The sequence below is a fragment of the Cebus imitator genome, unplaced genomic scaffold (genome assembly GCF_001604975.1).
Source record: "Cebus imitator isolate Cc_AM_T3 unplaced genomic scaffold, Cebus_imitator-1.0 Scaffold320, whole genome shotgun sequence".
NCBI classification, from domain to species: Eukaryota; Metazoa; Chordata; class Mammalia; order Primates; family Cebidae; genus Cebus; species Cebus imitator.
The window spans coordinates 984,969-1,000,552 of NW_016107635.1; the positions used below are offsets into that span (position 1 = coordinate 984,969).

General features: G+C 46.1%; 1 protein-coding gene across 1 annotated transcript in view; it reads left to right on the plus strand.

The window, feature by feature from the left end:
• Positions 1 to 15,584, plus strand: part of PAPPA (pappalysin 1) — a 255,350-nt gene that overhangs the window by 205,537 nt on the left and 34,229 nt on the right. The window contains exons 16-18 of the mRNA XM_017504315.2: positions 1,759 to 1,969; positions 2,680 to 2,851; positions 12,674 to 12,821. Of these exons, the coding sequence (XP_017359804.1) occupies positions 1,759 to 1,969; positions 2,680 to 2,851; positions 12,674 to 12,821 (531 nt within the window). The remainder of the gene's footprint in view (positions 1 to 1,758; positions 1,970 to 2,679; positions 2,852 to 12,673; positions 12,822 to 15,584) is intronic.

Genomic DNA, 15,584 nt, shown 5'->3' on the forward strand with positions numbered 1-15,584 from the left:
ACGGGGTTTCACCATGTAGACCAGGATGGTCTTGATCTCTTGACCTCGTGATCCACCCGCCTCGGCCTCCCAAAGTGCTGGGATTACAGGCTTGAGCCACCATGCCCGGCCCCTTTTTCTTTCTTTTACTGCTTTTTCTTCATAGTGCTTGGCACCTTCCAGCACACCAAATAATATTCTTTTTAGGATAACTTATTGTACTCCCCCCTGTCCCACTAGATTATAAGCTCCGAGAGAGCAGAGATATTTCTATTTTGTTTTATTTTATTGTGGTCACTGCTTTGCCTTCAACATATAAAAGTATCTGGTACAGAATAAGCCCTAAATAATGTTTGTTGAATCAATGAAGACTTCTGTGATGATTCTTTCAGAGCTATTAATGAAGGTGAAAAGAAGGGGGAAAGTGAGAGGAAGTGGAGAAGTGAAGGAAGGAAAGGAGGGAAAAAGGGAAGAAGTTAAACAGACGAAGACATTGACAACACTTTTGTGGGCACTTTTCATAAATGCTTAATTTCATGTTCTCAGCACCCTGAAATGCGGAAGCAATTGTTTGCTTTCCACAGATAGGAAAACTGAGGCTTGATGCGTCCAGAAAGAGCAATAAGGACTCTGCTGATCACATGTAGCCAACTTCCCATCTAAAACAACCATCTCTCTAGTTAGAATTTGTTTCCAACCTCAGTTCTGTCTTTTGCCAACTCAGAGAACTTGGTCAAGTCACCTCTTTCTCTGAGTCTTCATTTCCAAACGAGAACTGCCATACTAAATACCCTGTTTATTATGGGACTAAATGAGATTGCATCTCAGAAGCACTTGGTACATAGCAACTACTCCGTAAATGTCAGTTTTCTCCCTACCACTCCACCCCTCCAACCTGCAAGTCCCAAGCCTCCCACATATTTCCAGCCTTGGCCGTCAATGCCATTCAGTAATAACCAGGAAGAAGAGAGTTTGGTGGAGAAGCACAAGTTTCAGGTCCTCCTCTAGTTGTGTTGGGGAGGTTTTAGGCAGGCTGTGTGTCAATAATATATGAGCTGGCAGCGAAAAGCCGAACTCCCATGTTTTACTTTTATTTGCAACATTCCCCAGCAGACCAGCTTCCCGATGGCAGTCAGCACTCTGTCGGAGCTGGCACAGGTTACAGGGGAAGTGCTGCTCTTTCAGCTGCTTTGGCAAAGCTTCACTGAGCACCAGGACCTGAACAGAAAATCAAATCTCCTGATAGTGCGATTCTGTCATTTCCAGGCATTGGTGATGGGAGCTGGGGGAGGTGGTAGGCAGGACAGACACAGACGTGCTGGGCTCAGGGGGAGAGTGGCAGCTCGAGGTCATACACTCACTGATATCAGAGCTTGCTGTAGTTTCTGGTGGGAGCTTTTGCTGCCAACTATTGGAAGGCAAGTGCCTCCATCTCTGTGCTCAGATGCCCACTTGTAAAGCAAGAAAAATGGATTCAAGGATTGTGAAGGTGTCTTTTCTATGCAGCAGAAGAGGCTCAGGATCAGAAGTCAGAAGCCTTGGATTTTAATTCACTATAGACATGGGGGTAATTCACCGTCCCCCCCCCCCCATTTAGGTCTCTTCTTTGTGGCAGCTTTCTTCATCCCCCTAGGTTCCTCAGTTGGAAGTAAAAGGGGTTGGAATTCCATACAAGGGATCTCCTCGTTCTTCAAGTCAGCTAAAATCCAAGCAGCTATGCATTAGCTTATCTGTCAGAGACTCCTCCCTCCTCTAACCCTGCTTGCCTTTGTCCTCCAGGCAACAACAGCCTCCTGACCTGCATGGAGGATGGGCTGTGGTCCTTCCCAGAGGCCCTGTGTGACCTCATGTGCCTCGCTCCACCCCCCGTGCCCAATGCAGAACTCCAGACACCCCGGTGCAGAGAGAATAAGCACAAGGTGGGCTCCTTCTGCAAATACAAATGCAAACCGGGATACCATGTGCCTGGATCCTCTCGGAAGTCAAAGAAGTAAGTGGGGTTGGAATGCAGTCCCATGGGCTCTGGGGAGGACAAGAGTTAGGTTCAAGCGTGACTGGATGGAACCACTCATTTCTTCACTGGAGGCAGTGCTTGCCATTCATCCCATTCTGTTCTGTGAGAAGCTAGAAGGATTTGTTAGTAATATTAGCTTTGGGTCAAACAGAATAAACTTTAAGTTTCAGCTTGGTTGCCTGATGGCTATGTGATCTCAGACAAGTGATTTGACTTCTCTGGGCTTCCTTTAAAAAAAAAAAAAGCAATAAGAGGGGCATGATAATAACAATTACCACAAAAGGTTGTGAAGAACACATAAAGATGTGCACGTAAAGTGCTCACAAAGTGCTTTGCACATAATAGTTTTTCAGTAAATGGTGGGTATTCATAGCATCATGGTGCTGGCACCCATCAGAACACTCTGTAAAAAAGGAGAGAGAACCAGGGGCTGGAAGTGCATGAGTTTTTGTCTCAATTCACATATAACTGGAAGCATGACATTTCTGCCTCCTCTTGCTAAAGGAGTTATTTGGATGAATTCTCCTTAATCCCTTACATAGGTCCAACCACCATCCAATAGGTCAGGTAGGAAATCAAAAATAGGAGATAGGAAATGGGTGGGGGGCAGCTGGTGGTGGTTATGTAGGGCATGGGTCTAGCCATTTGGTCCTTGAGGTGTCTCCTCTTTGATCCTTTCCTTGAAGACGGGCCTTCAAGACTCAGTGTACCCATGATGGCAGCTGGCAGGAGGCAGCTTGTGTTCCTGTGACCTGTGACCCACCTCCACCAAAATTCCATGGGCTCTACCAGTGCACTAATGGCTTCCAGTTCAACAGCGAGTGTAGGATCAAGTGTGAAGACAGTGATGCCTCCCAGGTAAGCCTCCTGGAACTTGAGATCAATTCTCTCTACTTACCAAAAACCAGCCTGTATTTCAGGAACCACTTTCTCCAAGAGACTGTCTAAATAGGCTCACATTGTATAATTGCAGTATCACCAATGCAGAAGTTAAGAAACTGGGCTCTAATTATCTACTTTTGTATTCTCTCTGAACCTCATTTTCCTACCTACAATAGCATATTTTATTTGTTCAGAGATCCTTAGCTTTGAATTTTTTTTAAGCTTTGAAACCTTTATGAAGGAAATCATACATGGAATCCCAATGTATGAAGTTGATGAAAGTGAAGTTCCTCAAACAGGAGTGACCAGGGCTCTTTTGCCAGTTTGCTACCACCATTACCACCCATGTGGGTCCTTGAAGTATTTAAAATCACAAGACTACCACTATATTTAGACATCAATTGGTTCCTGAAGCATAAGGAAAAAGGGGACCATATTTAGATGAGAAGTACAGTTTTGAGAACGCTGTGGAAGAAAGGAAGAGCTGAAGGAGCAAGGCTTGAATTTCATCTCAGTTCACATGTAACTGAGACAGAGAACAAGTTCAGCACTTCCGCCTGCCTCTGCTGAAGGAATTTTCCTTAAATTCTACACATGCCCAAAAGGACAGTATGGGAATCAAGAATAGGAAAATGAAACAAAAGGCTGAAAAAAACCTTAAGTCCACAAAGAGCTCCATCTCCATGGAAGCAACCATGTAGAATTGATAACCCAAGTCCTGTGTTTCCCGGGTGTGCAAGGATCATCAGCCAGGTAGGGACCGATTTCAGTGAAGGTGTCGTCTTCAATCAGTCTTTATTGGTCTTTATTATTTCATGTTAGCCTCCAAATACCAGGCACTGCCAAACCGCCATTCTCAATCCCTTTCACTCCCTCTACATCCAAGCAATGACCCGGTCATATCCATTCTCCCAGCCCGTCCTGAAGCTGTGCTCTTTTGTCCGCAGTGCTCCTCGCTCAGGCCAACATCATCTCTTTGTTGAGGCACCATGCAGCTTCTTGATCATGTTCCTGTTTTCATTCCTGTGCCTCTTTCCAGTACATTCTCCACATTTCAGCCAGAGTGATTTGAGCAATCATGCCAATCCCTCTGAACCAGGAGCCCTCAGTCCCTTAGGATAAAGTCCCAACTCCTTAAGGTGGCATTAAAGACCCTTCCCCCATCACCAATAAGATGGATCTCCCCTCCCACCTCTGCATTCTCTACCTTAGAAAGCATTATCCTTGTACCTTGTTCAGCTGCCTGACACCTCATCTTCCTTGGCAATTTAGCCCAGGCACCTGTTCCTGCAGGAGCCCCTCCTCAGTGTCCCTTCCACTGCTGGGCTCCATGCCCCTGCTCAGGTTCCCCCTTCACAGCATTGGCCACACTGTGTTGTCACTGCCTGCTTTCATTCCACATCCACACACTAGGCTGTGAAACAATCCTTCACTGCATCTGCGCTCTTCCCTGCACCTTCAGCACTTAGGACAGTGCCAGGCACCTAGTAGGTACTCACAAAATGTCACCTGAACTAAGGGCAGGAGGAAAGACTGCAATGAACATCAAAGGCAGGTTCCCCCTTTTACAGATGAGAAAACCAGAACTCAAAGAGGTTACTCAATCCCCCATGGTGACACAGCTGGCATCGGCTGAGTCACAGTCAGGATCCAGGTTCCCCCTCTCCAACTGTAAATGGGCTGAGTCCAGTAGGCACCACCTGAGAATCCTGCTCACATACACTCACGGCGTCTGTGTGCATTCATGGGCGTTATTCCCATCCTTGACTGCCAGGGAGCCAGAAGCCAGTGGCGAAACAAACAAAGGGCTGGAGATTACCATGGCCTCTTGCAGTCTGATCAGCTTTCCTCTCACTCCCTTACAGAAAACTGTTGCTAACAGTTACCCAAACTGCTGAGCCAAGTAATAATCTGGCTGCCGTCATGTTATCAAACTGAAACCCAGTCTGCCTGGTGCCTTCCAAGTAACTTTCATGGCCAGTTTGTATTTAAAGGAAAGGAAAATGTAAATTTATCAGACAACTCAAGCAGCTCTGTTTGGTAACTGACAGAGAGGCGAGTCGCAAAGGAGCAGGGTATTGCTTGTCTGCTCAAAGAATGAGGGTGTGCGTGCCAAATGGGCTCCTAATACAATTGACGTTTCTACTTTGAATTTCCTCTACCCTCAGACAGGGGGCCTGAGAGCCAAATCTAGTATTCACCTCAGATCCCCTCTTGCTGCCTATAAACACAGCAGAAACGCCCGGCCCAGAGCATCTTGAATCAAACAGCTTGTGTGGAGCAGGGATTCTTTGCTTTCCAAACAAGTTTCAGATCCTGGCGGGAAAGGACAGGGGCTATCATAGGGAAGATTCACACACTGTCTTCCACTGCCACTAAAAGCAAATAAAAACCTCACTTTATTCATTGCTTGGGAGTCAGTATGATGCTGGATCTGTAGTTTGAGCTCAAATCCCAGCTTCATCACCTACCTACTGGAGGACAAGTTACTTAACTCTTTAAGTGTCACTTTTCTTTGATATAGAATTAGGAGAAAGTATTACCTACCTCATGGTTTGTTAACGAAGCTTAAATAAAGTAATGAAAGTAAAGCATGTCTATGGGTACCCATTGGACTTGTGCAGTGCCAACCTATGCAATCATACATGTTAGGCCTGGGGAACACACAATTGAACTAGTCTGCTTTAAAGTCACTCCAGGGGAGAGAATCCCTTATGCTCTATGTGGGCTCCTGGAGGACCTAGAAACACAACAGATTGCAACCTAGCCCTATGCTGGCTAACTCTCAAAACTGAGGTTTCTGTTTTCTGCTTATGGCTAGTCAGTTTTCCCAATACCATTTATTAAACAAGGAACCTTTTCCCCATTGCTTGTTTTTGTCAGGTTTGTTGAAGATCAGATGGTTGTAGATGTGTGGTGTTACTTCTAAGACTTCTGTTCTGTTCCATTGGTGTATATATCTGCTTTGGTACCAGTACCATGCTATTTTGGTTACTGTAGCCTTGTAGTATAGTTCAAAATCAGGTAGCATGATGCCTCCAGCTGTGTTATTTTTGCCTAGGATTGTCTTGGCCATATGGTCTCTTTTTGGCTTAAAACCTAGATGATGGGTTGATAGGTGCAGCAAACCGCCATGGTACATGTATACCTATGTAACAGACCTGCACGTTCTGTGCTTGTATCCCAGAACTTAAAGTAAGAAAAACAAAAAACTGATAAGGGGCACCCATCCTGCATAAGGCCAGGGTGTGGAGTAAAGAGACCACCATGAGCTATAGTCAGACCTGGTCTCTTGCTCAGATAAACCTGTAGAATAAATAGTCATCTAGTTCCTCTAGACCGGCACTGCCCAGTAGAACTTTTTGCTGTGATGAAAATGTTCTATATCTGTGCTAGGCAAGTGATGACCACTAGCCACGTGTAGCTATGGAGCACTTGAAACATGGTTGCAGTAAATGAGCAACAAAAAGTTAACTTTTATTAAATTTAAAGTAATTCAAAGTTGAAGGTAAATAGCCATGCTTATACAGTGGCTACCGTATCAGATAGTTCAGCTCTAGCACTTATGGTATTCTTGTCTCTTTAAACCAAGATGGAGAACCTTAATAACAACAGCTTTTTAAACTTTGTTTTTGAGTGTCAGATGTGTGCTAAGCTGCTACTGCAGACTTGCTCTCTTTTGACAGCTCACAACATACAGTTGAAAAAGAAACAATATCCCCATTTTACAGATAGAGAAAGAAGGCCGGGGGAGGCTAAGTTCTTGTCCATGGCAACAAGATAGCAGGTGGTGTTCTTTCTGATCCCTAGCTCTGCTCTTTCCACTGCTCCCAAACATTTTCAGGGCAGGCTAGGAACAAAGTGCAGAGCTTTTATCCCCAGGGGGTGAGGAGATTCTCATCTCAGGAATTAATCCAGCTCAGATGCCCCTGAGCTGGCTTATGAGATAACAGAGGCTTGGCTACCTGTGAGAAGCACTGTGGGGGCTTTGTAGGTGATTCAGGGAGTGGTCAGCCTTGGGACTGGGACGGGGTCTTTGGAAGATGCATCAGCAGGGGATGACAAAAGCTAAAGGTGCTTTGTGGGCAAAGTGATTCATGCAATGATGGATTTCAGCAACTCAGCAGGAGTAAGAGAGGAAGAGTGTGGTGGAATCTACATCGCACCTGGTTCATTGCACAGATCACAGCTGGTGGCTATGAAAGCCTTTCTGCCACAAGTGGTGTAGAGCTATCCTCTCCACTTGTGGGCCCTTCCATGGATGAGGTACAGCTCACATACGTCCAGTGCCTCAGCTAGCTTTTCTTTTCTTTTTTTTTGAGATGGAGTTTCGCTCTTGTTACCCAGGCTGGAGTGCAATGGCGCGATCTCGGCTCACCGCAGCCTCCGTCTCCTGGGTTCAAGCAATTCTCCTGCCTCAGCCTCCCGAGTAGCTGGGACTACAGGTGTGCGCCACCATGCCCAGCTAATTTTTGTATTTTTAGTAGAGACAGGGTTTCACCTTGTTGACCAGGATGGTCTCGATCTCTTGACCTCGTGATCCACCCACCTCGGCCTCCCAAAGTGAGGGGATTACAAGTGTGAGCCACCGCGCCCGGCCTCAGCTAGCTTTTCATTTCAGGTTGTTGCATGTTTGGCCAAGCACCCAGGATATCCTAGAGGAATTCAGAACAGCCACAGACCAATGTGATGTTAAAGCTAGGCAGGACCTCAGGGACCCCCACTGCAGCCCACTTGTTTTACAGATGGAAGCCCTAAAGCCCAGAAAGGGAAAGGGACTTGCCCTGAGTCATACACGCAGAAACAGGTCTTAAACTATGTCACTGCACAATTCACACTTTCTACTCATCTTTACTCCTGGGGCAACATGTCACCCCCATGCCTACCTTGGAGGACACAAAATGCATGTGAGGGCACTGACTGGGAACAGAGACAAATGAGTCACAGCAGTTGTAATTTAATGAGCACTTACCACATGCCAGTCACTGGGATGAGCACTTTAAACTGATCGCTTCATCTAAGCCCCATGGCATCTGGCATTACTGTCCCATTTTAAAGATGGGGAAGGTGAAGTAAATGGATTTGTCCTGTCTTACACAACCAGACGTGGTGGAACTGTCACTCTTGTTATTAAGTCAGCATGCCTCCAAAACTTAGCCCTTTAGTTCCTGCACTCACTGCCTGGTTTTATCTTGCTCAGATGCCACTACATTTCTCCCTGCTATTATTTTGTTTATTTTCATGTCTTCTAAGAAGAAGAAGTCTACTACTTCTCCCTCTTCCTTTCTTTTCCTTCAGCCTACTAAGGTACAGCAGCTTACAGTCAAGAGACATGATTCTGACATCGGCAACCTCTGAGACTTGAGCACATGGCCTCCCCTTTCTGGCTTCTCTCATTTCTAAAACGTACTGTTGGTTGGGTTGATTCTAAACTTCTCTTAGAGACAGTAGAGCAGAGTGAGTAAGAACCTCATCTGACAATTTCAGAGCTCAGTATGTGTGTTAGGCTTTAAATGCTTTACATGAACGGACTCACACGGTCCTCATGATCACTCTCTCAGTAGCAGATCACTCTCTCCATGCCCATTTAGCAGTCAGGGAACTTGAGGCATAGAGAAGTTAAAGAACTTCCCCAAATCTATCCAGCTGGGGAGTTGCCAAGCTTGCATTTGAATTCAGGCAGTTTGACATACCCAGGCTCTTAACCATGACACTAGCATCATTCAAAAACTCACTTTTTCACTTTCTAAGAGTCGGTTTCTAAGTCCGCAAAAAGAATATAATTTTTACTCTACTGTATTGTTCAAGTGATTTTTAAAGCACTGGGCACGTAATAGGCATTTGATAATATAATTATTATATGCCTTCAGCTCTCTGTGGATCTGTGTAGCTAAAGCAGCAGGAGAGTTAGAAAGAGCTCAGTATGCTCTAATAACAGATGCACAGGCACAGAGAGGCAAACCGCTTTGCTGAGAGATGCTCAGCTCTCTTAGAGAAATGTTACCTTAGCATGAAGAATTGTACATTTGGAGTCAAACATACCCAGTCAATTGCCTGACAACACCCAGAAAAAGTACCCTCTGGTCTTCCCAGTTTGGAGCCTCAATGATGCCAGATTTTCTCTGGTCAAACTAGACTCATTCAGCAATAATCAACTCTGAAGTTCTGTACCAGGTGGTAGGCAATTGCCGAATGCATTAGCATCTAGTCTTAAAGAAGGATTTAAAAATCCAAAGAGGCTCCAGAAAGTCTGCCGTGCAGAGGGCACAGCAAGGGCAAAGATGTGGAGGTGGGAAAGCAAGAAAAGTTTGCAGGAGAAACAAAGTGATTCACTTGTCTAGAAGGAAGGATATGTGCATACAAGAGATGGAGCTGGAAATATCATCTGGATTTCATTGTAGAAGCCCGGAAGTGCCAGCCTACCAGTATGCCTTGTCCTGAAGGCTAAGGTGTCTTAGCAAAAGGATGCTATCTATTTTTAAAAGCAAATTTAGCAACAGAAAGTGCCAGATGAACTGGGCAGGAGAGAGAGAAACCAATGGTAACAAAACCAAGGCTTTATGCTCCCACCTTTCATTCATGGTGGTGCCTCCCCAGTGTGAAACTCTGTGAGCAGACTCCGGCTACTTCTAATACATTCTCTGTTACAAACCAAGCTCTCCCGCCAGCCCTGGCCCAAGTAGTGCTGAGGTCTGCAACCCTTCAGGGGCTGGAAGCCAAATGCATCATAGGCCCAGGCCAAGGCTCCAGGAAATTGGGGTCAATTTCCTACTCCCCAGAGGGCCCTGGAGAATCATGGGGCCTAGAGCCTGGGGCTCTGAGAGGAAGAGTCTGGGCTCTTTGAAGCCACATGAAGCTGCCTAAGTTTGCCATGAGCCCATCCAGAACCTCTGGGAGTAAACTCTGCAAGCCGCCTTGCAGCTGCATACTCAGGATGAGCCTCTCTTCTCCTAAGCCAGGGAGGTTTCCATTGCAATTGCACCCTCCTTCTGCCGGCACAGGAGAGGCCTGGAAAGGGGCCCCTTTCTGTTCTGAATCCTGTCTCTTTGCAGCTGTTTTCTCAAACAGGGGAGCCTCAGCCTACATCAGTTCTTTTTTTGAGTTTATTCATTTTTTCATACATTCATTCATAATTTATTCCCTCATTCATTGATTTTTTCCACTTACTCACTTGTACATTTATTTCCTCATCCACACATTCATTTACTTTCTTATTTCTTAAAGAAATACATTCTATCACTCTCCACCAACTCACCCCATCTTTTGTTAAACAAATAGTTGTTTTGGTTGGTTTGTTTGTTTTTTATTATACTTTAAGTTCTGGCGTACATATGCAGATCGTGCAGGTTTGTTACATGGGTATACATGTGCCATGGTGGTTTGCTGCATCCATCCCCCATGTCTTCTACATGAGGTATTTCTCCTACTGTTAGGCCTCCCCAATCCCCCACCCCTTGCTATATATTTCTCCTAATGTTAGCCCTCCCCTAACCCCACCACCCCTAACAGGCCCCCGTGTGTGATGTTCCCCTCCCTGTGTCTATGTGTTTTCATTGTTCAACACCCACTTATGAGTGAGAACATGCAGTGTAAACAAACAGTTCTTGAATGAACAAAAATATCTATTAAGTGATGAATGAATGCACAGAGGGGCCTGGACCTTTTAGGCATGTGGAAGACCCCGAGGACACAAGGTTAAATAGGGCACCAGCCTGGGCCTTGAGGAGCTCATTGTCTGGTTGCAGAACAGATGATAAACAAATTGGTAATGTCTTGTCAGAGACATTCAGATAGTGCCCCATGCAGAACGGAGGTGGCGTGAGAGCACGACGGGTTGTGTCAGATAAGGTGTTTGCAAGGTAGACGAGGTGGGGTAGGTAGGAAACATAGCAGACAGAAGGAGCAGTGAGCACGAAAGCATAGCATACCATGCCATCACAAATGCAGGCAATTGAAACTGAACTTCAAGGTTGGTGGTGGTGCTCTGGAGAGCAAGAAACTGGAGAATTAGGCAGAATGAAGGCTGGGAGGGCTCTGGAGCCAGCACAGGAGTTTGACTGGAAGCAGAACGTACAGGAAGCCATTGCATATATTTTGCATTGGTGGCACACAGCCAGCTCCTTTGGCCTCATGTCAAGTTCCTCATCTTATTATAAGCCTGAAAGAGGTAGCGAATTCTCAGATCCTTCAGATTATGGGCCCCCTGCACAGAAACCACCTGTGATTCTCCATTTCTTTTTGGTAGAGTCTCAGCTACTCAAGTGGGCATTGAAGGCTCCATGGCTTTATCTTTTTTTTTTTTTTTTGAGACGGAGTTTCGCTCTTGTTACCCAGGCTGGAGTGCAATGGCGCGATCTCGGCTCACCGCAACCTCCGCCTCCTGGGTTCAGGCAATTCTCCTGCCTCAGCCTCCTGAGTAGCTAGGATTACAGGCACGCGCCACCAGGCCCAGCTGATTTTTTGCATTTTTTAGTAGAGACGGGGTTTCACCATGTTGACCAGGATGGTCTCGATCTCTTGACCTCGTGATCCACCCGCCTCGGCCTTCCACAGTGCTGGGATTACAGGCGTGAGCCACCGCGCCCGGCCCATGGCTTTATCTTTGTTATCAGTTCATCTTCCCCTGCTTCATCCCTTGAGTCGTGGAATTAGAACCACACCAGGTTCTCCAACACTCACTGTATTTTTCATCATTTGCACATGCTGTTCCATCTTCCAGGAATGTCTTCTTTTCCTTTTCTGCCTGCAATTCCGTGTATTTTCCATATATCATCTCCTCTAAGAGGCCTTCCCTGAATGTTCCCTCATACCCAGTTACTCTTCCTTGAGTACTCACATTACTGGTGTGATATTTGCCTTGCCTCACGGAGCCCTCAGTTTTCCCATAGGTAAAATGGAGGTAATACTAACACAATCACACTAACATAGCTGGTGTCTGATGTGACTGCCATAACCGCCAGCTCACAGAGGCAGGCACTGACTCTCTCCACTTCTGCACCCCACAGAGCTGGGCACGGATTGGACACTAAGGAATCTTACTTGAATTAGCTTTCTGAAATTCAGAGGTTGGAAGGGGACTTCAAGAAGGGATTATGTCTTCAAGCTGCATTTGCCTAATGCTTTGTAGAAGACTGTGAAACTATACATTCCTATTTTAAAGAATTGGGAGGAAAGTACAGATATAAATATCCCCATATCACCCTCTCCATGCCATTATTGTTGTAATGGAATGAAATGGAACAGAATGGAATGGAATAAAATGAAAGGAAGGATAAGGGAAGGAAAAGAAATGCCTTAGAAAAAAAGCTTCTCACTAGACCCAGGTTATTTAGTTAACATATGACAGAGCCCTGGTATAGGATACTTTCTCACTTTTTAAGGGGAGGCAAACTTTATTGCTCCTCATTAACCCATGCTCTTACTCTCTGTGTCACTCAAAGAGCTGAGGGGCTCCTATCTTTTCAATTAAAAAAAAAAACTCCCATACACAAATCAAAACTATAATTGGCTCTCATGGAAATTTCTGAGACTACTAAGTTCGGACTTGGGAGTTTGGCATTCTGGGAAGCCATGGGCAGGTTTCTTCCTGGTCTGAGTCCTCAGTGTCCCCACATGTGAAGTAGAGATACTAATACCTCTCTTTCAGGGTGGTTGAGTTTCAACCATTGTTAAGAAATTGTTTTGGAACACTTCAGAGCTCCGAAGAGATGAAAAATTGTTTTCTGTTTTATTCCGAATAGCTTATTGAGTTGGGGCTGGTGTCTCTCTTGGTTCTGACTCTGTTTCTCTGTTGTTCAGGGACACGGGAGCAACATCATTCATTGCCGGAAAGATGGCACCTGGAGCGGCTCCTTCCACGTCTGCCAGGAGATGCAAGGCCAGTGCTCAGTCCCAAACCAGCTCAACAGAAACCTCAAACTGAAGTGCCCTGATGGCTATGCCATAGGTACGATGGGCCTGAGAGGGGAGCAGTAGGAGGGGCAATTCCTCCCAGCAATGCAGGGTTAGTGCCTGGGTGGGTCGCTGAACACCCTGGTCACAGGAGTTCCTGTGTAGGCACTAGAGAAAGATAGATGAATGAGTCTAGACCGTGTCCTCCCAGAAAGAGTATAAGAGGCAGGGATAAGGTGAAGAAATGGTGGGTGAGTGTACACAGTTACAACAAAGTACAGAAAAGCCGTCATGTGCCTGGCGGGGGGACACAGAAGGCTCCCAGAGGAAGGGATGATTACACAGAGATTTGAGAAAGCTTGTTGGGGAAGAAATGCTATTACAGGCAGAAGAAACTCTGTGACTGAAGAGCAGGAGTTATGAAAGCACACACTGCTATTTAGGGAAGCAATAGCAGTCTGGTGAAGCTGCTTTCATTATTAATCTTAAAATTTGGATCATACTAAACATTCATGAGTACTTGATACAGTTCAGGCCCTTCATCAAGCACTTGAAAGGCATTATATCGATCTTCGAAATAACCTTTAACAGATGAGGGAATCAAAACTCGAGGGGATAAACATGCTCCCAAATCCTGAGGCCCATCCATTCCAAAGCCTGACTTCTTTCCATGGTATCTCCGCTGCATCCAAGATGAGCACAAACTGAATTTTCAAAATACTCTTTGTATGGTGACAGGCCAGCTCAAGAAATACATGCAGTGAGAAGAGACAAGCTGGGATTGTATGCCAGGGATTTGCCTCGTTGAAACCAGGTGTCTGGACAGATGCATTAATCATAAGCACCACAGCTTTCCAGGGTACTCAGAGTGCATGGAGTGTGACCTCATTTAAGGGCAGTGATGCTGACCTTTTGGGCTGATTCCCTAATTGAACATGATGAAAAGCCTAGAGAACTGAATGTCCTTTCTCCTGGCCAATGTGATTTATGGAGCAGTGGCCAGGGCTGCCTGGTGTAGAAGGTTACCTGAGAGTGCAGAGATCCAACCTGATCTTCACCCAGCAAGCAGAGAGTTATCACTGCATGTCCAGAAGCAAAGCCTGTGGTTAGAGAGGGAAGGTTCATGGGGACTATCCATCTCTTTTTGAAGATGAAAATGCATGCCCGCAGATAGCAGAAGTTCTTCACCCTAACTTAGAGTAGAAATCAGCACTCTTGCATTTAGCCCAGGGCACTGGCTCCTGCATGGGTCAGAAAAACACCAAGGCACGTGATTGCTCTCGCTGATGGTTTAGAAGGTACTTTAAGATCCTACACAACCAATTCATGAGATGCTGACCGGGAGGGTTGCAGAGAGATGGGATGTTATAGGGCCTGCCAATGTAGGCATTCTAGAAGGTTGGGGCAACAAGTGTTGCCATGGTGAGCAGCATGGGCTGCACCATCTCAAAGTCAACACTTTCTTCTTTCCATCATTCTTTATGGGCATGTGTGGTCCTGAACGAGTATGTCTGTGATGGGGTCCCAACCTCCACAACCTCCAGCTCGGTCAGAATATGCAGGTAAATATTCCGTCATGCTCTTAACTGGCATTGAGTAGCCCTGGGAGAAGAAGCCTGATTAAGTGACCTTTAGGGAGAACCTATAGAAGCAGGTTTGCTGCTTATCTACACCACTGATATATTCAAGTACAGCTAGTGCTCGACTTACGACCACGATTGGTTCCGACAGACCAGTTGTAACACGATTTGGTTGTAAGTTGAGTAGGCTATATGCACGCGGAGATGGTAGTGCTGCCTGAAGCTGGCCTGCACTGTCCTACGCCCAGCTGGGCAATGTTTGCGCTGCCAGACGCGGAGCAGTCATGGCTGGCGATTGTGGTCATAAAGTCGAATGGTCGTAAGTTGCATCGGTCGTAAGTCGATCAATACCTGTACATTCATACATGCAAACATAAACGCATGTCACATGCTGAAATGCTTCGTCACCAAACATACCCCCAAACACACACATCATATAGGAAGCTCATGCCCAACGCCTACACATCAGCCACATACCACACAAATACATCACTCCCACAAACACATACACACACAGGTAGCACGCAAACCTATACACAGCACTCCCAGGCAGTACATACAAGTCTCATCCTTCAACAGACACCAACACATTTTATGTCCCCAAACATATCAAACACACAGAAAGATGCACAAAAGGCAAACAAATATCACAGACACATTTACACATTTCATTCACGTGTCCCAGCTGCCCACAATTGAGGACAATGCCTGGCTCTTTTCTCTCCATCAGAACACTGCAGAAAGAGGGGAAGGGGTGGGAGGGTGATATTCCTTTACCCGTTGAGTTTTTTCATGGTCAAAGCAGAAAGGGAAAGAAATCTATATGATATTGCAACCTGAATTAACTCCCCTTTCCTGTACACTAAGTCCCCATGGCTGGCACCCAGATGTCCATCTTATGAATGTAATAATCCAGGGCAGATGATGAGTGCATAAGGACACTGGAGGAGAGCAGAGAGAAAAAGCCACATAGGGAGACAGGAAGATTGAGGGTGAGTGAGAGGCAAGGCGCGAAGGCAGCTTTCCCTCATCCCCTCCTCAGCCCCAGGTGTATCCTTGCTTTCCCCCCAAACGCCCCTCACTTCCACCTCCCAGGCTGAGCCCTTCCCTGGGGAGAATCCCCTTTGCCAAGGAGAGGGATTTGATCACTGGCCTTATATGCAGGGGTGAGATACGTGTCAGGCTTGGGAGCTGGAGTCACCCAGACCAGTTCCCTCTCCATGCCTCTGCCAGGCCAT